Consider the following 24,014-nt stretch of genomic DNA (forward strand, 5'->3'; position numbering starts at 1 on the left):
CTAAAACAAATTCACCCTTTCTGTAAGACAGAGTTCTGCCCATCTATGTTAGTAAATAATTAGAGGTTTTGTGTCTGTCTTCTACCACACAAAGTATATTACATGTGATTATTACAATATGAGAAAATTTGTTGGAGCTTACTGCAGAAAATTCTATCCATATGTTGAGTGATTTGGTAAACTACTTATATAGAATTTGTTGCTTGGCATTAATAGATAAATTTGCTGAAGCTTAAGGCACAAGCTGTGAACTTTCACCAGATATACTGAACTTTCCACTCAGTCAAATATGAGAAAACCCTAGAGCTGGTTCAAGAAAGAAGATAAGGAACTTCATTAACAGAAGCTGCAGCCTTGGAAATAAGACATATCCTACCTGGAGGCAAGCAAGGGACACGATGATGAATGGGAAGAGCTCCCAGAGCCTCATATGGAGGGCAACTGGTCCAAACAGTCACATGAAGGCTGGGGAATTCAGATTGATTGAGTACAATCAACCAGGGACTGTTCAAGGTTGCTGTTCAGAGGCACCCAGCTCCAGCTATTACACCATTTGAAAAAGTACTTTTATAGAGAAATCTATCTTTCAATTTATGAATTCAGCAGAAACCTTGAATCAAAGCCTGCCATGGTGGCTGCCACGTGTAGTTTCTGTATCTGGAATGTATCTGGAAAGGCAGGAATTTCCCAGCAGAGACACACCACCAGTGCTATCTGAAGTATTAACGTGTGTGTGCAGTGTATGCTCTGCAAAGTAACTTCTAGCATGGCACTTCCATCAGGCTGGTGGATCTGTGTGTCTGATCCTGAGCCAACAAACACGTGCAGCTCAGCCTCTTGTCCCTCATCTGCCTCTCTGAAGCTGTCTTTTACTCCTGCAAGGATATCTGATTATGACTCAAACACGCTTTTCTCTAGGGGTCATCCCTCTTTGCTTTTACAATTTCTACACAGACTAATTGGTTGCAAAGCAGAACAAGCACCATGACGTTTCACTGGCCATTAATAAGTAAAGAGATGTTAGCAAACAGCAGGCTGTAGAGAGATCTTTTTCAGCTCAGACAGGAACAAAATTCAAATTATTAGGAAAAAAAATTAAAATCATAATAAAACCAATCAGTTTTATTGTAAAGCCTGTAAAGCTGAAAGACTGTGAAAGGCAAAAAAACCAACACCTCCTTGAAGCTCAAAGATAGAAGCCTTTGATAATGGCATTTTTAAAACATCTCGCCTCAGTTTTGAGCATAGCTCATCTTTTTCTGACAGCTCTTTTGTCTAAGCAGAACCATTTGGGAAACCCTTTTCTCTGCTTGATAAATCTGAATCGCTTTTTACCACACTTGCAAAAAGCTGATGAAAATATCCGTGTTGCTCAGGAGTAAAATGACAACTAAAATGCTGAAAGATGACATATGTTTTGTGTTAGGCTGCCACTCGTATATATCTGACACCTCAAACATTAGATCACTTCTCTGTTTTGTGTAAGAAACCTTATGCCAACAATATTCAGCACTGTAAAGAAGCAAAAGCAGAAGGATCAGCCATAGAACTGAGCAGGCTTGTAGGTGGATAGGCAGGCACATCCGCAGCCTGGGCTCCTGCTCAGGCAAGCCATGCTTTTTTGTTCCTTGAGTGGAAGACAGTGCTTTTTGGACCTTTTGGCTGGAAGTAAGAACTCTCATTTCCAGTACCTATGGGGGAATGCAAGCCATGTGGTCTCCTCAAGCTGGGAGTGATGCTCTGCTAAACAGCTGGCTAAATATTTCTGCTTTTTACATTTTCTCACAGACATTCTCAGTACATTTCTCTGCCAACACAGCTGCAAGTGCCATGTTGCCTTGTGGAAACAGCTACTGATGAATGGAGGGAGAAAAGACAATCAAACCAAGACCTGTGGACAACATATGCCAGAGAAGCATTGACTGCTTGGGCTCACCATAGGTACAGGGTGGCAGCAAGGGGCAAAAGCAGAGCCACCCTCCTGATATATGAATATGAACAACAGACCCACCCCAAGTGCACCCAGGGTGTGAAAATACCAGGCAAGCATGTTCCTCCAGGCCTGCCCCATCCCATGTGGTATTTAGTTTACATCCACGATCAGTACAACTCCCCCTTGTGACCTCTGCTCTTCCCCCTGGGATTACTCCCACAAGGCAGAGCCATTTATGGCACACGGGCACCAAAGTGTGTCTGAGCATACAGTTGAGGGTAAATAATGTTTCTCTCCTTCCAATGAAATGAAAATGCATTCAACCTTGTTTAAATTATAGAGTAGAACACAACAGAAATGCCATTATGGAGTTTTAGAGTTCTATTTTAAATGTCTTAGATGGAAATAAGGTTTCAATTTTACTAATATGAAGCATTATTGGTTCTAAGAAGCTGCAAGTCCACAGCGCTGACACTGTTCCTGTGAATTTAATGCCCACTGAGTGGGTCATTAAAGAATATAATTTCAAATTGTAACAATATCTAAAATGATGGAGAAGCTTGTAATTTCAAGCTTTTAACTAGTTTCCTAGATGATCCCAGGTCAAACCAATGTTCTTCACACCAATAAAGTCTGTAACTTTATTTCTTTATTAGCAGAAGTGAAATCTGCTAGAAGTTGTATATCACTTATGTTAAGTTCTTGCTAGAAACAGCAAACATGTTTTTTACATACCAAATCAACACATTGCTATGTAACTGCCCACAGGCTAGATCAGCTGTGGCACATACACTTTGAATAATAAACTCTCAATATTTATTTTTCTTGATCTATTTGCCCTGTAGACAACCATACAGCAGACAACCCTCTATTCCTAACTGTTTGCAGGCTGGCAGATGGGAGGCTGCTGGAGGTAGAATGTACAGAGGAATAGAAAAAGTGATAAGGCACCTTCAAGATGGTCAAAGGAAGGTCCTAAAGTACCTCACAGCATATTTTTGAAAGTACTCAAGCACAGCAAGTTCTTAGAAAACTCAGGCTGCTATCTATCTTCTCCTGTATGTTATTGGACTATTAACTCCTGAAGTGAGGGTAGAAAACCAGAGGAATTACAAAGACACAGGAGTTGGTCAAAGACAAGCTACTGGCACTGCTCATTTTTCATCTAAGAAGTTTTCTCTTTCCTCTCCCCCTCTGCCACATGCTGCACTACATTTTGATTAAAGGCTCTAACCAACTACACATTTCGTAATTCTGTAAGGCATCTAGCTACTCAGGCTATGCTTCCTTTGCATTTTTGATCAGGACACTGGGAGGGATGAAGCACCAAGAGCATGTTAAGAAGCTGCTGCAGAACAGATGCAGGTGAGCCCAGAAATATCAAATGGTGCACTCCAGGCAGACACCCAGGAAATGGCATCTGCTATGGGGGATACAGGTCTTTTGATAGCACCAAATGAGTCTGTTAGTGCTGAAGTCTCAGACATTAAAGTTCAAACCAATCAACACTTCTGGAAAAGGATGGTACAACCTGGGGCTAGGATTTACTCACTGCACGTATCTCCCTCATCTTCTCCCTCAGCACAGTCCTGGATGAAGTCACATGCCTGCCCCAGCCTGATCACTGTTCCATTCCAGCAGCTGAAGGAACCCTCCAGAGCCATTTTTGAGAGAGAGGCAGATCCTAGAGAAAAAGACAACAAAAACAACAAAACCACTTCAGATAACCAAACTGCCTTCCTTTCAACCAACAGGTCATAGCATCCTGCATAACACTGAAGGGATGAACACCTTGTGAAATCTTCTCAATTCAGTACTTACTTGCTAATTTTTTTTGACCTATTTAATCTTGTCAAATGTCTAATAGTCCACCTAATAAAGAATTTCAGTTCCCCAGGCCTTTGTGGTGCTATAATATGGAAGGCAGCTTTGACCTCTGGAGGGCTTAAATCCTGCATCCTGCTCTGGTACTTCTCAAGAACAACACAATACACATGATAGGTTTTTAATTGTGTGTGAATTTACTGCTGCACTGGCAGTCCGGAAAGCTGACATCCTCTTTGTCTAGCTCAGGAGTAAACATGGCTACAGGATTTAGAAAGAGCACAAACTTTCATCGTGTTCTTTTGGCAACATGCATTACCTTTGCTTTGGGGGTATTGTGTTGTCGTATTCTCTGCAGGAGAGAAAACAGTTCAATCTCTACTTGTACTTTTCTTTCTCTTCTGTGCCTACTCCTGCTCCTGCACTCCCTTGAGCCCTCAGCAGCCTATATCCACCAAGAGACAGAAGTCACCAGTTCATTTTATCTGTGTTAAGCAGCAAAAGACATCCAGCAATGCGCAAAGGAGACAGCTCTCATGAAATGAGGTCATCAAACATTACAATTAGAGGTCAATATCATCCACTCAGAAATGATCCTGAGCAATTTTCTCTAAGAACCATCCTTTTCTGGAGGCACTTGATTCCCCTGAAAGCTGAGAAGTCAGATATCAAGTAGCCTGACAGGTATAATTTTCCTTACTGTAGGAACTGTCTCATCCCAAGTCCTTTGAGATGATACTTAGGACAAAGCCTTTTTTATAATATTTTTTTTAAGATGTCCATGCTCTAGATCAGACACATGAAGGAGGCAGGAATTAATTCAGTTACACCTTGAAGTTGGTGTGTATGGAGGAGTCTAATCTTGAGAAATGCTAGAGCTCCTTCCACAAAAATCTGAGTGTGGGTGCAGTTCACTGACATCTTCCTGAATGTGCCAAGATACATTTCCAGTCACTGCTGGAAGACAAGCCTGGCAGAACAAAGAGATCTGTGCTGTGAATTCCCCACTGCAGCAATAACTGCCCTGTCTCATATTAAATGGATAAATGCTCCAGATTAAACCAAAGCCTCTGGGCAGAGTGAGCCATTGTTTGCCTAACTCATCCATGCTCACTAAACAGTGCAGCTACATCATGTTCTCTGGTTCTCTGGTACTACAGGGAGTTGGAAATCACTGGCGATTCAATTAGATATGCACTTGATATTTTTATTTATATTGCCTGCCAAAACTAAAAATTAATGAAGCATGTAGGAAAACAACCACTATTTCTCTTCCAGCTTAATTTACGGTGCAAATCATTCAGGAGTGGGGGGAATACATGCCAAACTTTATTAATAAAGGACGATAGATCCTCAAAAGGGTGTTCTGTGTTATTGTCAGGTCGATTTTTTTCCCTTCCTTAGAGCAATTCTGGCTTGCCACATACAGGCTGCACAATGCCCTTGTATTCCAGTCTGGGTCAAGGCATGACTACAGAGGAGAAGCTTTGCAGGAAATATAGCCCAAGTAACATGGAGCTGGCTGCTGACAATTTCTGAGGGCTCCTTGGTGAGGGTTTAAGGCCTTGAGATGGCATCTTCTTTGGCTTTGCTGAACTTCCTACAAAAAATGGACCCTCAGAGTTACTGCTGAGAGCCTTCCCTATGTGAGTGTAAAGCTCTTCACGTGCCACAAGCCAGACACTTGAGGCTCAGGTCACGTGCAAATGGGCACTACAAAGCTGTGAGAAGGGACTGGTAACTCAGTAGGTGATCCCTTTTCCTAGGGGCATGCAGTGAGCCTGAATAGCACCCTGTTGTTGGAAGTATCACTCAAAGAAAAGTTAGGAGAGCACTTCCATGAGTCAGCAACATCATAACACTCTTTAAAAGATCCTTAAGTTCTACTGAAATTCAGAAGTACTCTTGTCTCTCTGAATTACCCCACAGATGGTTTTGAAGCCCATGTTTAGTACCAGCTTTCATGTCCCACTCAGTTTATCTGCAATCTTTTCAGCAATGTCCGTGTTTTACTTCAGCAGCTGCAGAGATACACAGAGATTCAGAGGAGTGGTTATTGTAGGCAATGGGGTTGCTCTGTTTACTCAATTAATTATAACTTTTTAAAGGCACTCACTTTTCCAAGCACACAACTGCATTAACACTAATTATAATGGAACCAAGGCATTCAAGAGAACCTACTTGTCTTCCCAGGTGTTTTTTGATGCAGCCTAGGGGCACAAATCTCCCGAAGCCAACTGACTGTAGTATTTGAAATATGTCAGTTGCAACTGGGAATCAGGCAATTCCAGGAGCTATTCCTCCAAAACAAAGCAGCAGATTTACATGCTCATTCATCTCTTTGGAGACAGGGCTTGAATTAGCTCAGATTTGCATTAGACCAATATATACGTGCTCCTTGTATAGGTTAGAGAACACAAATAGCAAAGCTGCAGCTCGGGGAATGGCTGGGCTCTGTTACAGTGCATGATTTATTCCCATCTTGTTTGCTTGCTTACTGTGAGCACAAAGGCAAAATGAATTGGAGAAAGGAGACGATTAACTAGTAAAACAAATAGATAACCAAAAAAAGCCCAAATACAAATAATCCTTTTAATGGGCCACTTAATGCAGATGTTTGCATCCAAGCTCAAGGAAACTCAAATTTTAATTAAAATACTTTGCAAGAAAAACAGACGTTTGATCTTTTCAGTTCCCAGACCCAATTACTCCTGGCAAAGTGAACCAGAATGACCTGGATTGTTGAAGTGGCCTCAACTCACACACAGAAGACGTGTTGGGAAAGGAAAATGAATGGTATCAAATAAGTATCAGAGTAAAATTTGTGGGAGACATCCTTTATATTTACAGCAGTGTTTATGTAGCCAGTGGCATCCATAAATTACAGCAGCAATTAAGCTGTACCATGGCTAGCTTGGAGGCTTATAAATCATTATTTAAACAGCAACATTAAATAAATGGCATTTCAGGCTCTAAATTGAAAGTAGAAAAGTAGAAACAACTCCTTGGGGAACAAGAGCTGACTTTGTACCTCACAGGTCCTGCTTCTCAACACAGTCCAGCCCTGGCAGTGTTCAAATCCAGTACCAGAGCCTGGAGACAAATTACAGACTGAGATCTTTACTGCCCATGCTTTTGGACTTGCTTTCCATTTCCTCTGTCAGGATGGAAAGAGGAAAAGCGTGTGGCTTAGCTTATGCAGGATCAGCAACTCTCTGCTCACACTGTGGGACCCAAGGGGACACATTCCAATTCTCAACAGATTTTTTCTGACTTGGGTGTCTCTTCTCTCCTTCCATGTCCCTTGACCAGCAGAGGAATCACAGTGTGCTGGCAAGCTCTGGTGAGTCTGTCTCTGAGGAACCTGGCCAGAAAGACTGTGGTGTTTGATCACTGCAAAAGGGGAAACTTTGTCTTCCTGCCACCACACCTGGCCAGGTGGGATGGAGAAGAAATTCTTGCAGGCATCCACAAAAATATCTCTTATCTGGCAAACTGGCTATGCTCCTCATTATCATGCAGGGTTTAATGAAGCTGAACTTAATAATACCTTCACATACTACATTCAACTTCTTAGACCATAATTTTTAATTCTACCAAAAGCTTTTGGGACAAACACAGTCAGGTGAAGCACTCCTGCTGAGGACACATTAAAACAGAAGAGCTTAATAGGACAGTACTTGGTTGCTGTTTAAAAATTGTCTCATTTGTACTCTGCAAAAATTCCAAAGACCTGGGATAAATGTACAGCCTTGTCACATTTTACCAGCAAGCAGCTTCTCTCTGGGCTATCCTTTCAGGAGCCTCATTGTACAGAGTTATTTCAGTGGTTCTCAAAGCAAGACACTATATGCCCACAATGTGAAAAATTTCCATTTTTAATTGCATATATGTAGCAAAAAATACCTGCCTATGGAAGTCCACCATGTTTATCTAACCCTATGTGTTTACTTCTCAAAACAGAAAGTTTCCTACTATTTGATTACATCTCTTAAAAAATGTTTTCCAATGGGCTAGTGCTGCAGCTTAGTGCCTCCACTAAATGTGACTAAAAATCTGGGATTGTACAACTTTGTTGATGATGTGTGTCTGTCACAAGTATTTGTCATTAACTTCTCAATTTCTCCTGCCCCTCCTTTGGCTTGAGTTCAAAGCTTTGACTTGGATATTTACAAAAACATTACTTGGAGGATTGAAAAGTAGTATGAAAACAGAAGAGCTGCTGTCGAGCTATAAAAGGATAGCGAGAATTTGGGGGAGTTTCTGATCATTGATTTTTCCATGACTTGCCATTTCTGATGGCTACATATTTCCTTACTCTTTATCTCCTGTCCTCCAGCAGCACAGACATTCAAAGGCTGCTTTGTGCTGAGGATAGCCATATTCCAGGACAAAGTAAATTTTCTATTGATACAAGTCACAAATGCCCATGCTTTCACCATTAGAGAAGTTGGAAGCTATGAAATAAAGGAGGAAAGAAAGTGAGAGAAGTGAAAGATAAGTTCATATTTGAAAGGAGCAAAGCCATCCTTGGCAAATGGCCATTGAACTCCACATGATACAGGGCAGATCACATAAATCACAACTTTCACAGCAAGCTACACTGCTCTCATTTTCCAGCCACCCACCTCAGGACACTTGTATCCAGACCAGCAAGGAACCCGAGTAGTTGCAGCTGCAAATGAGACCAGTGAGAGAAATACTTGGAAAACACATTGTCCTCAAAAATGCTTTGAAAAAAAGACTGGATTCCATGTTTCTCACACCAGGCAGTCAAAGTTGGTCAATACTTCATAATTCCTGTCTTTAATATTTGTAACAACATTGTTACTGTTACTATCATTGCCTAAGGATGCATTTGTAGGAGGAAATATTCTCTTTTTTATTAGACTGCCTGCTACAGGCAGAAAACACAGCCTGTGTTTGTAAATGCCTGAAAGCTCACCCATTCTTCCAGTTACATAAACTGCCTTTAATCTTCTTACTTCATTTCCTAAACATAAATGGGAATAAACTCATCACAAGAGCTCTGTGATGTTCATTTCATTAACATTTGTAAGGAACTGAGATGCTATGATAACAGGCATAAAAAAACCTGTAAGGAAATTATTTACTGTCTTCACAGTGCAGCTTGAATAATTTACAGTATAAAATGAACACACCTTTGATAAAGGCAGGACAGAGGGCAGGAAATAACTTCCCATTGAGAGAGCACCCCCTGCCCTGCAGACTAAGGGTGCAGCATTCCCACAGTGAGCTACTACAAGAAGAGAAAACTTGCTCATTAGAGCCACGTAGAGATAGAATTTTCATCTCAAAGACAATGTCAACATTTCAAAATGTATCTAACCAGAAAATAAAAATACCCAAAGTTTTCACAGAACAAAAAATTCAAATCAATTCTAGGTTAGAAAACTGACTTTAGGGGTTTCAACACATGAGTAATGCCGTCATAAACTCCAGAAATTTGAAAACACTTGAATTAAAACAAAAATAAATGTTGGACAGGAAACTCAAGAGGGAACTTACTGGTTTGGAACACGCTCATGCCAATAATTCAGCCAGCTCAGTTCTAATGTGCTTTCTCTCTCTGCTGCCTCAAAGTAGGGATGCTGTGTTTAGTACACAAATTTTAAACATCTGCTCCTTCAGCATTGCCTAATGCCAGCAGGATTGCTTATACAGAAGAGAGCTCTCAGCACACCTGAGGAGCTGGCACTTGCTCACTGCCACATTTTCAGTAGCAAGAACTCTCTCCAGAGTTGTGCAGCATTCAGACTATCCAGGCCTTCTGTGTTCTCTCAGAAATGTTTTTGACCAGGTCTAGTTGCTTTTCCTACCTCTTTTGACTGAATGACTTTCCAACAACAGTGTTGGTGTGATGTATTTTCCCTGAATTTACAGAGAAAAATAGCTTCCTTTAAAAACTATAATGAAATAAGAATGTGGAAAGAGAAAGATGGATTTCACACTCTCTCAATTTTCAATTAGGAAAGTTGGCTGAGGGTCTTCACTAAAATTGTTAAATGCAGTAAATTACATGATAATGTTTTCCCCTAGAACTAAATCCTGCACTAAATATAGCTCCTTCTTTTGGCTTTTTTTGCAAGGGCTCTGGTAACATACATATTTTTCTGGTGATTTGTTACCAGCCAATAAGCAGCTCCAACTGCACATCCAAAAATTAACAGCAAACAAGTAAACAGCAGCACTGAACTTTATAATGAAAGTGTGATTTCCATCCTACAGTGATACCTACATATTCTGTGTCATCTACTGAATTGAAAAGGGCCAAAGATGGACAATACTTATTGTATGAAATACTGTGCAGACATAGTCATTGGACCTTTTTAAAATTTCATCTAACACTGTAGATCTTTAAGGCTTCCATCCATAAATATGAACATTCTGACTTAGAATAATACAATGGGATAGAGTAATTTTATTAAAATCCCAAATCTCATTTCTTTTGGTTGCTTTTTCTTGCCCTTGTTTCAGTATCAGGCTGTATTTGCTGTTTGTTTATCTCTTCCCTCAGATACAATTGCATCTTTCTACGTTCTGCTGAATTTTTGTGAGATTAAAAAAACACCAACAAAAAACCCTCTCCCCTAGGTTTCATGTTTCTCTTAAAACAAGTGAATACTATATATTTGTAACAGTAAGCAGCCGGTTAAAAGAAAAAAACAAACCCAAAATCCCCACAAAAACAAAGCAAAAAACCCCTTTTCTGTGACCTCCTGTGTATTTTTCAAAATTCATACCTTGTAGAGGGAAAATAAAAAGGTCCAGTATCCATTATTAGCCTCTGCTATTCCCATCAGACTTTTCTGGGCCTGAATAGGCTTAGAGAACAGCTCTTACCAGGGAACAATCTTTTCCATGGGAAACACCAGCAAACTGATGCTGGCTCACTGAAAGATGAATGCTGACAAAACCATGAGGTGGTTAAGATCTCTAAGCTTATTTACAGACAACAGGAGCAGATTTAGCACAGGTCCTACCTCAGCATCAAACATGGAACTGAGTGTGAAATAAAACAAGGCTGCTGGAGAAAAGACATGAAAATTGTCCTTCCAAACCTAATGTGTGCCTCTTGGGGAAACTGTAAGAGCTGATTAGATAGGAAATATATGTAATTTTCCACCTTTTGCTTCTTAGGAGGCTTAGTTCAAATCCATTTCAATTATTAAAGTAAGTGTTGTCTTTGCCTCTTCTAGTTCTGCAGTTCCAAGCACAACCAACACTGACAGTATACACAGCAGATGTTTTTCAATTCTTGGTTCTTAAAAACAGTCCAGCAAGAAGACCTCAAACATCAGTAACATTTAAAGATGATCAAACTGAGGTACTGGTCAACCAATTTCAATCACCTAAATGAGCCTGTAAATTGCCCAAACCAGAAAATCTCTCTGACTCCTGCAGCTTCCTGTACCAGTTGGACTGAAGATGCCCAGATTCAAGGAAAAAGAAGAGACTGAAGAATATTTTCATAGCTCATCAAGAGCTGATTCCACACAGGTAAGATACAACTTCTCCCTCAATCCTGCAATAGCAGCATCTCAGCAAGCTCTCTTTTAGCATTGCTAATCCAGTAAACAAGAGAGGTATATTCATATGCCTGGTGATGAAAAACACAAATAAAGGTACAAGACTTAACTGTATTCAAACAGCATTTTAGGTAGGAATGAGATTTTTCATTCCTAAAACGCAATTCTCTTTCTGAAAGTGTTTTAAGTAGTCTCTCTGCTTTAGCTGTCAGCAGTATTAAGGTTTTTGGCCTTAGTACAGATGGGTTGCTGGGGGTGGCAGGTGGGAATATCACAAATCAGCACAGCCCTGAGCATGTACATGGGGTCCCTCAGCAGAGTGCAGGGACTCATCCCCACACCACAGCCAACCCCTTACTGTGCAAAGCAGTGGCCCCACAGTGGAACAGCAATTGTTGCTCCAGGTAGAAGCAGAAGCTTGCTTGGAGAAGTAAGTTTCCTGTTGTGCCCCTTTCCACTGTGCCAACTTCTGCAGTTGTGGGAAAGCAACAAGTTGCCATCACGCAGCTGACTTCCACTCTGTTTGAAAAGTGAGCAACGATACCTCAAACCCACAAAGAATGGGCAAAATGAAACTGCACCTGAACTCTTGCTGTAAGGGAGAGCAGTGGCTACACACAACAGGTTCACCACAGGGGGGGACTTCATGGGCATTGGGGCTTCCAGCTTTTAGCTCTGGGGAAGGAGAAGGAATTCTTGGTGTCCCTCCATCTCCACACATCACTGAACACCAGAAAATCATGGATGCGGTGAGTCAGGGGTGACTCTTCCAGCTGGATGCACCAACAACTGCCAACATCTCTGTGCTCTGAAGCCAGTCCAGAGGGACAGAGGGCCAGCACAGCCCTGTGTGCTTGTGTCCCAGGCTGTGCTCCAAGGCCTTGCCATGCTTCAATGACATTATCCCAGGAGTAAAGCTGCTGAAGACCAGTGGCCCACAACATCAAAAAAGCCTGGAGAAGACTCCTGCCTGGAGTCCACATCTCTGCCTGAGGACCACTATTCATGTTTGAACGTGCATGAAACTTATGAAAATTTGGAACAATTACTGAAAAAAAAAGAGATGTCAGTGAATAACAAAGTGATTAGCTCTGTGTAAGTCAAGGTACATACCGAAGATATCAGGGAAAAATGGAAAAAGTGGTAACACTACAATTCCAACATTACCACCCTGGTTTCAGGCAGACTCTCTACTCTCTTGTGGCATGCTGACAGACTCTTTGATTAATGCTTTCCATATGAGATCACTTTCCAAAAGTACAAGGAGATGCAGAGAGGATTGCAAGAGTTGACCAGTATCAGTACAGAGAATAACCATGCCCCGAGGTTGAGGTGCCTGTGGGCAGCCAGCAGCAGTAGAGCAGTTAGACTAAAAATGGAGTAGTTATATAATATTAAAATGGCTCTTGAACTTATTTTAAATACAGTGATAGAAATTTTAAAAAACTGTTGCTATGAGTAAAGACAGGTCAAGGAGACAGACCATGACTTCTCCCTCTCTCTCTGACTCTAGGTTTTCTCTAAAACCTTTACCCTTCAGTGAATAAATTATGCAATCTACTCTCAGGAGATTTCATACAATTACTTCGAGCAGTCATTCTTTTAGCAGTTCTCATCTTTAAATTTGCTACCATAAAGTGTATGTCTACCCAAAATATTCCTTTATATCCTCTTTGTCAATAAACTTTCTGTTTAGTGCAAGATCCCCTTCAAGATTTTTCCAACCCATTCTCCCCCCATTTTGCTCACTTATTCAGTTGGCCATTAATTAATCACTTAATTACTGTCAGCAGTAGTATTAAATTCTCACAAACTTGCTACTGCTGTTATTATGTATAATACTCCTCCCAGCTGGGTAGGTTTCAGCAAAGCATAACACCTTGTTGACTTTAGATAAATCTATTTATAAAATGGAAATGTATCTCTTCCTGGCAGGCAAATCCTTTACAACTATTCAACAATTCATTATACAAAATAAAGAATTAGGAAGAAACACACCTCTTCATCAAGTCCTAGCAAACAAACATTCTGGTAAAAAACAAATTATAAAAAGAGAATATGAAATAGTAGCCCCACAGCAAAGTAAATGGGGTTATTCTGGTCTTGTGGCAGGCAGGGGTAGTAGAGTACCCTCAAATACCCAGCCACACATGCACAGAATTCCAAATGACTGGCAATCAAAAAATAATTAGGTGTACCAGGAATTAAGAAAAGAGAAATATAAATCAATTTACCAGCTACAAGAAGCAATGAAATTACGTGTACACTCTACCAAACATCTATGGGATCAGGGTGCTGTTTCAAAGAAGGTATTGGTAAAAAACACCAGCAGTTTAGGACAGGGTTACAGTAAACAAGCTGTATTGGACAGGACTCACTTGACAGTACAAAGTGCACAAATGCATTGAATAATCAAAAAAGAACCACCAAACTTTCTTTTGGCCATAAAATAGAGGAGACCTCAGGGCTACTTTGCATGTGTCTACATTTGATCTTGAAGTATCAATTTAAAAGCCCAAGGAGTCATTGACATAAATTTTTGAACGCATTTAATGGGGAATTCCCTCTGGCAGGGGCTGTCTGGACAAGGGCAGCCATCTTAGGGGACAGACACTCCTCCTGTTTCTTACTCTGCCCCACTGGTCACTGTATTTGCACTTCCATTCACCTTAAGCTGCCCATGGTGCTATAGTAAAGTTATACCGGGTGCAAAGGTTTTATATGTCTACTATATATTTTTTACAAAGAGAATAGTTAAAATACCTGACTTCCAGCTCTCCCAGGGCTTTAACTTAATGGGATGTGGATGCAGTTCACCACCATAAAGAATGTCACTGGCTTACAGCACTGCAGTATCTCAAAGCCAGGAAGGCAACCCGTAGGACACAGGGAATGTTCATACAGAAAGTTTCCTGAAATACCAGCAACAAAATCCACTGCCCTGCTCCTTCCCCCAGGAAAAATGCCTTGCCTCCTTTTCCAGGATCTCTTGAGAGACAGCAGCAGGACTCTTGTGCAGCTGCACTTACAGCAAAGGCTCTCAGCTCCACTTGGACCATGCCCTTGCTTCCCATCCCACAGGTCATTACTGCTGCTTTTTAGTGAGCAATATAATTTTAAACACTCTGTCAATGAGGTATCACAAAGATGATAAAAGTGCCTTGCCCTAGCATCTAATGTGGATAAAATCAATGATCCAAGGTCCCATGGGTGGTGACAGGGTCAGAAAGGGTGGTCACAGCAGCAGCAGCTGCATTCTCTGTTCAGCAGAGCAGTAGGGCAGCTCAGGGAACTGAGATCTGGCAAAGACAGGGTGCCAAATGCAAGTTATCAGTCATCCAGGGTATTCTTGGAAATAAAAAGCCTGGTATCCTTTCCCCAGTACTCAGGGAAATGAAGAAAGAATTAAATAATCAAGAACTGAGCACAAAACAGCTCAAACACAGCAGTCCAGCATCTTTTCTTGGAGTCCTTCAAACCAGACTCCCTCTGTGTGTGTAGGGGCCTTGCACTGCTAGCAAATGGCCTCCATAAATGCTGCCTAACAATTCAGGAATCTGATGGTCAGGATTTCCAAAATGGTTCTTCTGTTGTGACCTTGGATGAGCCTCTTTGCTTGACAAAGACTTTGGATAAGTATCTTTTTGCTGTGACAGAAAAAAAAAAACACCCTAAGAAACCATTTTGTGGGGAATATATGGCCTTGCTTCTTTTTAGAATAGCATAATTTTTTTCACGGAAAAAAAAAATCTCATTTTTAAGAGCTATCTAAAATGAAAATGTCTCCTGTAGAGGAAAATGTTTGCTCAGCAGTACTTCAAAAGATTATATTTGACCTGAAATAAAACATTGGTTAGCTTCAGGAAACTTGCTATTGTTCAAAATTTTTTTCAGCTCATATATTTCATGCTTTCTTTATGCCTTTTAACATATTTTCCAATAAAAAAACCCAACTCCTTGAATCCAGGGAGAAAGTGTGAAAACTTGTTTTCTTCCATTAATTTTTTTTTTTATTTTGCTTTGCCAAAAAACATATTAATTTTGCACTTGGAATAGCTTTGTCCCACTAGGTTGCTTTTTTAACGAGCTAGAATAAAAACAAGCTAGAATAGATGTATATAATAAAAATAATAGAATATATATATTAGAAAATTATTATATATATATATAAAGTTATACATATTATAGACTATATTTATTATAAAAATTATATATATATACATATATATAAAAAATAAGCATGCTGCTCACCCCATGTAAGACCATGGAAGCTCTCAAGTGGAAGGTGACGCCAAGTGTGCCACCAAATGCTGGTCACAAGAACAGGGTGGCAGAATCACTGGAGCCACTGCCACATGCTAGTGCAGCATGTCTGAGAGAGCTCTGGGTCATTTCAGCTTGGTCCTTTCACCTGAAATCTCCTCACTCAGAGCACCAAAGACACAACTTTTTTACCATGTTAGCACTGACAGGACTGACTACGCTCTCTCCATTTGTCACACATCAAGCCATGGAAATGTCAGCAAAACTCAGGTTTGGCTGAGGGAACCTCAGATGTGGAAAGCAGCACAAAACCAGCCATGAGGCCTGAACATTCTCACGTGGGCACTGGAGAGTTATTATACTGCTATTTTCATCTCAGTGAGGAACAGCGTGGAAAACAGTTAAAGTAAACTCAACATTAAAAAATTCACTGACAATTAAGATGACAGATTAAACTGATCTACATGCAATCTGCAAACTGATCTGGCATTCACTGATTAATGCAGTAAATTAGATACTAACATCTCTCATGCAATGTTATAAATCACTACTTTGCCTCAGCAATGCATATTTGGTGTCAAACAATTTTTGATGCTGGCTAAGTTATTAAATTTTCTGTAGATGAAGCACTGAATATCTGTTACAGTTTTAGGATGAGATGATGAAAAGACACTTCCAATTTCTGATCAAAGTTACTTGATACTGCTCAGACTTCCAAAATCCAAGTAGAAATTGCTTTTCATTATAGTAGAAAAGAGCAAAAGAAACCTAACAGCACCAAGTCTGGGCCTAAACATCTTTTAAGTGGATGCATACACTTGAAGGTAGAGAGATGCTTTAGAAATACAATATATTTCTCAAAAATGGTACTTTCATGACACACCCATCTCGAAGTCCTATAGACTTGGTAAAATACAGAGCTCCTTCTGGAAGAAATTGCAGCAAGAACTGCCCCAGAAGATCTGAGTATTTGGCCCAAATACTGCAAACAAGGCAGAGTCTGTCTCTTGTGCTTTTCTCTGGGTGCTGCTCACTGTGAGTCAACAGACCCCCAAGTACTTTCAACTGCACTATCACAAATTCACAAGGTGAGGGTACCCCCCTCCACAAGTTCCTGGCAGTGCAAGGCTCCAGCCTTAGCAACACCACTTCAGCTCACAGCTGTCAGCACTAATGAGTTAAAGCAGACTGTGGTGAGATCCTGGAGTTATTTGTAGCTGTGGAACAGGTGAGTCCCTCTGGTTTGCAGGTATGCATCCTTCCCCAGCTGCACTGGCAGGAGAGGTTATTGCCTCCATCTGTTCACCACTGCTTTCCCTCCTGATCCACTGATCAGGCAGCATGTGCAAGTACTCCCTAATTTATTTCAGGCAAAGTCAGACAGGTGACACCAGTACAGCAATTCTTACCTACCCAAGGATTTTTTGTGACCCTCTCACATTTCCAAGTGACAGCTGCTCTCTGGTCTGTGTTGAAGCATCTCCCAGACTCATGTGACCCACTGAAAGGCTGTTCTCTAGTCCCTTTTAAAAACCATCATTCTAATATGAGAGGTAATTCTGATACATGATAATGCTCTTACTAGCCCATGCAAAGCACTTTGTGCAAGAGGGAGTATTTCCCTTTCCTCTTTTCAAAGAGGGCATACGGTGGAACATCAGGCTGCTAACTCCCTTTACCTTTGCAGCTTTGGGAAAACTCAAACACAGCTTGGTCTTTATCTGAAATATTCAGATCAAGTCTGCTTCTAAACCAAGGGGAATGGGAAAAAAGAAACTGCAAGTATGGTCAAACTCTGAGGAAATTGTCTCTCAATTTAGAACTGCACAAGAGGGACCTCTCTTTAAATCAAAGGTGGAAATAAAAGGATTGGGTTATGTACAGGAAATTATTAAAGCTTTTTTTTTTTTTAATAGTATTAAAACAGAATGGTCATGAAACAAAAAGCCCCAAAGAACATCACACCTGGTACAATTTTCTCTTCAGTAAAAAACTTGGGTTTAAATTTTTCCCGTAAAGAAGAAACATTGATTACATTAATGTAATGGAACAGAAATTCCCTGACATGCATCTTAACAGTGCATCATGCCTAAGAATTCCTGTCAGTTGAAATTTAGTCTAGAACTCAATGATCACCAGGAACTGGATCTGAAATTACTTACTCCTGAATGTAACAAGATATCCTTTCAGAAGCAGGCTGAATTAAGGTTCAAGACAAATGCTGCATATAATATAGATCTTAACCTCATTTAGAAGCAATGTTGTTTAAGGCTGTATTAAGGGATTGAGTTACTGCTTCTGCTTAAACAGAAGTGACAGAGTCATTCACAAGGGTAATAAAAATAAACAAGATAATGCAATAGAAGGAATTGCACCTCCTGGTAAGGAAGTAAGTGAAAAATTAATGTGGATCTTCTATTACCACTCTTTGGGAAGCAGCATGGGATCCAATCTCCAATTGCAACTCAATTTAAGTAGATTTTTCAAAAAGCCTGATTTGGGGTCTCAAATATGATCTACAGGACTCCATTAGAAGGCTCTGGGTTGTAGCTCTGCTGCTACCAACGCCCACTTCACTCTTCACAAACCACTTCTGTATCTGAATGTTCCTCCCTGAATGTGAAAGAAAGAACTGTGTTGTTTTTTTAGAAATAAGCCTTCTTTTGTAGACCCATTAATAAAATATCTAGAGAGGCTGAAAAACATGGAGCTGAATTCACACAGGTTTCCCAGCACAGAGAAGCTTCTAGGTCAGACTGGAAGCACCCAGTAAAAGCTGCATGAAGGAAGCCTGTTTTAGTAATGTGGTTTTGTAAAGCATGCCTGGATAGCAACATTAATCTTGCACTCAACAGTCATTTAATTTCTTTCAGGGTTTATTCTAACAGACTTTGAATAAACTCCTGCAAAATAATTACTCTAAAATGATTGATCTGGCGTGGCAACCAGTGAGTGTTGGGAATGTTCAATAGAGAATCTGTTTGTTAAAAGATTCCTTACCTGACCCTATTCATTCACAAGTGAGAAATTGGTGGGCAGACCTTCTAGATTACAGGTATTAAAGCACCCACTGGCTTTAAAAGGATAGTGCTGTTAGAAATCCCAGACAGCAATTCTTCAACCAAAGCATTGTCCCCTTTCTGACACTCTGATGATGCGATGATGTTAAAGGTGGAATGAATTGCCCTCTGAAGTGCCTCTTTTTCTCTCTGTTGACTACAGAGGGACCCTAGAGACCAGCTTTGACATGATGCCTAACTTTCAGATAGCTGAAGTCACAAAAGATGAATACCATCTTGTCTAACTTCATACAACAAAGCACCTGAATGTCTGAACTAAATCTTGCCTAGGGAGATTGAATCTTGTGATATTGTGAATTAGATGACTGGTTTATTATACAGATTTTATTCCCTGACAGTTCAGTTGAGGTCTAGACTGAGAACTGCAAACTGAATTAGCTTTGCAAGTTGAGTTTAGGGTAAATTTTTTTTTTCTTCTATCCACTGAAAATATTTTCTGGCCTTTGTTCAAACGCTGAAAAAAGCAAGCAGCATCAGCAGAATGTTGAGGTGCTAAAAGAAGGTCACCTATATGCTATTAAGATAAAGAAATAGGGAGAAAGGGACAAGTTCATTGCTTGACTCTGTAAACTGGAAAAGAAACTTTCTTCATGTCATCTGAGACTACTGTTTTGAGCAAGACGAATAAATGGAAACCATAATAAACTTCTCTGCAGTGGTTATAGAACAGTATCATGGTGGGCTTGCACTGTAGGAAGAGTTATTTTGCATGACTGATTAACATTTGGTGGCATCTGCCTCGTCATGACACTTTAGCTTCATTTAAGCAATTACCCTAATTGTCCAGGAAAAAGGGCACCGTTTACTTGAAAATAAACAAAAGTCATACGAACCAGGGAGAATTGTTCTGAGAAAGACAACTGTAATGCATTACTGCTGCTGCCTGGTACTGCTAGGAACAGAACCAGCAAGAAGAAGCACATTTTTTATAATTTGAGGGGAGCTACATGAAGCCACAAATTAGTCCACATTCTACAAATCAACAATTAAGATGAAGACTACTTACTACAATATAAACTTATAATGGAATAAAAATTGCCCTAAAGGTTTTGTGATTCGATTAGACAGGCAAGAATGTTTTATGACTAAAGGGAAAGAGCAGAAGTAGGCTTGTCCAAATGAGAGGAATTGCCTGATTTCACCTGGGAACAGAGAAAGCCAGAGGTGCTCCAAAGATGAAACTAGAAGAAAACAGAAGATAAACACCATAAACATGGAAGACCATGGCAAAGCACTCTGTGCAAACATGAGCAGTGCAAAATCCCTTGGAACAGAACTTTTCCAACATAGAACAGAAAAGGTTATTTCCATTTCTCAGTTGTCTTAACCAGTTGTTAATTAAAAAAATTTATATAACAGCACAGTAAGATGTATAATTACAAATACTGTGGCAGCTTCAGCCTCCTCTATCTGCAGTAAAAGAACAGCTGTAACTTAAACCTGACTCTTCTCTTGGCTGTGAAGAGATGAGCAATGATGAAGTAACTGAAGTCCAAATCAGCAATGTTGTGATCAAACCTCTTGTTAGGCTCCTCCTTTTTCAAAAGGATAAATACATAAATATAATATTTGATAAATATGTGGGGGCAGATCTCCAAGCTGATGCAAACAGTTGAGGCTCCAAAAATTATTGGGATGACGTGCAATGTGTTTAGTAATTTCACTGGCAGAAGCTCTTCACAAGTAACTGCATAGTTACTCACTTCCTTTGCTTTGGGAAATAGCTCCCATGGAAGAAGTACTTCCTTTACTTGGCTGTCTAAGCCACTGGCAATTTTTGCAGACAGGTGAGTCATTTTGCTACTGTTTTGTTACTGATGTGTACAACAAGAGTACACAGGAGGGCTGAGTTAACACTGTTGCCAAAACTTTGCACTTAATGTTTCTGATCTTACAGCAACTGCTTTCCTTTTGTTATGTCTTCATTAACTGATGTTTGTGAACATGTCTACATACACTGTTATTCCATGAGGTGCTTAAAGAGACAACAGCGTCTTTGTGTATTTTTAGAAATCAATAGCAACACTGATCATATTACAGAAATTTTGAAATTTCATAATTTTCTTTTTTTTGTTTGTTTGTTTTGTTTTTTTTGTTTGTTTGTTTTTTGTACCGCATAACCTAACACTGGATTTATGCAGTTGTTGCTTACAGCTCTAAATGATCTTTTAAAAATCCAGTCCATCATTTGGGCTTAAGTGCAAGGAATATTCTGCTGTTTCCAAGAAATCATCTACTCTGGATTGTGGTGCACCCAATTCCACCAAAATAGCTTGGATCCCAGTATGGCACAACCCATCATCTCACAGAACCAGATGGATTGCTTTTCAACTCTCAAAGTTTTTAGGTATCCAAAGAGCTGCACTGTTCATCTGTATTCACATCAAATGAAAGATCTACCACTGATATTTTTGGAACATGATAAATGTTTCTTACAGAGTTGACTAATTTATATTTATATTTCCTTGTAGATCTGAAAAAACATTTCCAAACCTCTGCCTATGCTTACAAATTCACTGATACTCCATCAATCATGTTCCATGAACATTACACTTTTGGAATTGGACCCAGGATCCAGCTGACTCATTTAATTGCTTGCAACCTCCCAGTTATAGAAAACTTCAGCAAGCAGTAATTTTAAAAAGGGAGGGAGGGGAAAAGGTATGTTCTTAAAATTTCTTTCATGTAATAAAAACTGACTGCAATTTAAGATCTTGCCATCCATGTGTGACTTCTGGATCAATAAGCCTTGATAGCAGGGCTTTCAAAGGCTCAATTCATAAAAGCCCTGTACACCTCATTTATGGAGGCACTTGGTAAAGCTGCCTCCCTTCTCATCCTCATGATGGAAGGCATGTCTCAGGTGCCAGGCAGTAATGATGGCATTTTTGAGAACTCCTAGGGGACTAAGGAGTGTGGTTCCCATTAATTTGTGCTCCAAAGTCACCTGGTAGCTTTTAAAATTGCTCTCTCTCCCCACGTTTTTTGCAACTTCAGAGTAAAAGAATTGCAACATACTGGCTTAATGATACTGCCTGAGACTCTGATGGGCAGCCACTGGTTGTGAATTTCCAAATACAGCATAAAAGACTTTCATTTGTTAAAAGGGCATTCACGGCTTTTGAGAAAACTTAGTTCCCCTTTAAAGATTCTTAAACTTTTCAGGGGACAAAACTCCAGTGCAGTAGGAGTCATTTCTATTTATGGGCTATGGATTTGATTTGGAATTACAAGGTTGAGGCTTTTTGGTTTCAGTTGCTCTATTGCAGACTGTCACTATGTCCCTCAGTGTTGGCACCAAGGTGCCACACCTCCCATGCTGGATACAGTGCAGGATTGTAAAAAAAGTCTGTGGGTTGATTTAGTAATTGGTTTGCTCAGAAAGCTGACTGCAGTAGACCTGGCAGATACAGAACAGCAGGACAAAGCCAGCAGGGTTCCTGAGCCAGGAAGGGGAAGGCTTTGGACAAAAAGAGCTGGAGAGGGTCACATAGCACAACTGGGGCAGATTTACAGTGAGACATCTCAGACTCAGAAACCAAGCTGGACTTGAACTTTTCAGAGGATAAGCCCTGAGGTACAGAAGTGCCCTGAGCCAAAACCTTAAGGACTCTACCCAGTGAAGAAATAGGAAGAATTACACCTTTTTTTTCAATCTTTTATGTACTGCACTACTACAGAGAAGCAGTGACCACCTCAGGACCCACCATTTGTATGTGTGACACTTAAGCAGGCTTTAAAAAAAATAAGATTCTTGCTGTTGGCATTATTTCATTTTCAAGCAAACACAGAATACCTTATTTCCTTATTGTGCCATATTCTCTTCATTCTTGTTCTTCATCATCCAAAATCTATTTTGCTCATTAATGCCTCTGAGGCTCCAGTGAGATGTGCCACCAAATGGGACTAGTTTCCATCTGAACATCCTACATATTTATCTTTGCTTTTGATAATTTTAAATGTTAATGGATTAATTCTTGTGCATTTCATTAAATTTTGACAATTCAGTGCATTTCCCTCACTTGGTTTCTTTGCCGGTTCAAGAGATTATCCACTTAGTTCAGTCTGGTTGACTGAGTGACTATCTGATTAAGCTTGATTGCCCTACTTAATTAATTGCATTGTAAATGTTTCTTCCAATCACTTTCTAACTGGTCAAACTTTTTAATCATTTCCACCATCTAGACCAATTATTCCTGCCTGATATCCTGTCATTTGTTTTCAGCGTCAGCGATTTGTCACCATCTCTCCCTCTTTCTGTAGGGATCCTACAAGCAAGGTGGACAGACACTTTTCACAGGAGCACGTAGTGACAGGACAAGAGGGAATGGCTTCAAACTGAGAGAGAAGATGTTCAGATCAGATATTAGGAAGAAATTCTTCACTGTGGTGAGGCACTGGCACAGGTTGCCCAGAGAAGCTGTGGATGCTCCATCCATGGAAGTGTTCAAGGCCAGATTGGATGGGGCTCTGTGTAACCTGGTCTAGTGGGAGGTGTCCCTCTCCATGGCAAGGGGGTTGGAATTAGATGATCTTTAAGGTGCCTTTCAACCCAAACCAATTCCCAATCTGGGATTCTATGTTTCTCTTCTTTTGCTGAATCAGTCTGACTCATTTCCTTTCTGCTTGATCATCTCCCTCTTCTGTTTCCCACTGTCTCTCAGTTCTTCACAAAGACCACTGCAACTCTTCACAAACATGAATCAAGTTGCACAGTCAGATCTCAACAACTCCAAACACCAGTCCTATTTGAACCAACAAAACCTTCCTACAGCTAATAGCAAACTTTATGGATATAAAACAGAACTCTGACCAAAACTATCCCTCTTTTGCAAAATCAGGGATCTCCATGTCCTCTGTTACAGGCTAGCAGTCTTTTGGGGTTTATTAGGGAGAGAAAAAAGGAGAGTGAGACTGTCATCTACTTACACAGTGGAGTCAGATTGCATAAATCTTTGAATCTGGAGTAATACTGGCTTAAAATCATTGGGTCATCCGTAAATCATCATTGTCCTTCCCATTTCTCAAGTGATAATAGCAAATCCTATGATTGTTTTAATAAATCCAAGCAGTTAAAACATCACTAGAAGTAAGTGGCAGCAATTAATAGTAATAAAAATAAGTTCAATTTGGGGAAAGCAGATTACAGAGTTCATTTTCTTTCACTGAATCAATGGCTCCCCTGTTGAAATAAGCCTTAATTAAAGGAGAAGGTCAGGATAAAAATCATATACAGCATTAAAAAGATAATGTATTGGCCAATTCTTCAAGGTGTTAAAAAGTACTTAAGACCCACAAGTGCCAACATTTGCAATGTCTCTTGAGCAGTTCCTAGTACTTCTTATAAGCAGGTCCTTCTCTTCA

General features: G+C 40.1%; 1 protein-coding gene across 1 annotated transcript in view; it reads right to left on the bottom strand.

The window, feature by feature from the left end:
- ALK (ALK receptor tyrosine kinase) overlaps positions 1 to 24,014 on the bottom strand; it is a 307,024-nt gene that overhangs the window by 75,294 nt on the left and 207,716 nt on the right. The window contains exon 6 of the mRNA XM_066546309.1: positions 3,486 to 3,617. Coding sequence (XP_066402406.1) covers positions 3,486 to 3,617 — 132 coding nt within the window. The remainder of the gene's footprint in view (positions 1 to 3,485; positions 3,618 to 24,014) is intronic.

Source organism: Molothrus aeneus, chromosome 3, assembly GCF_037042795.1.
Source record: "Molothrus aeneus isolate 106 chromosome 3, BPBGC_Maene_1.0, whole genome shotgun sequence".
In the NCBI taxonomy this organism is placed as follows: Eukaryota; Metazoa; Chordata; class Aves; order Passeriformes; family Icteridae; genus Molothrus; species Molothrus aeneus.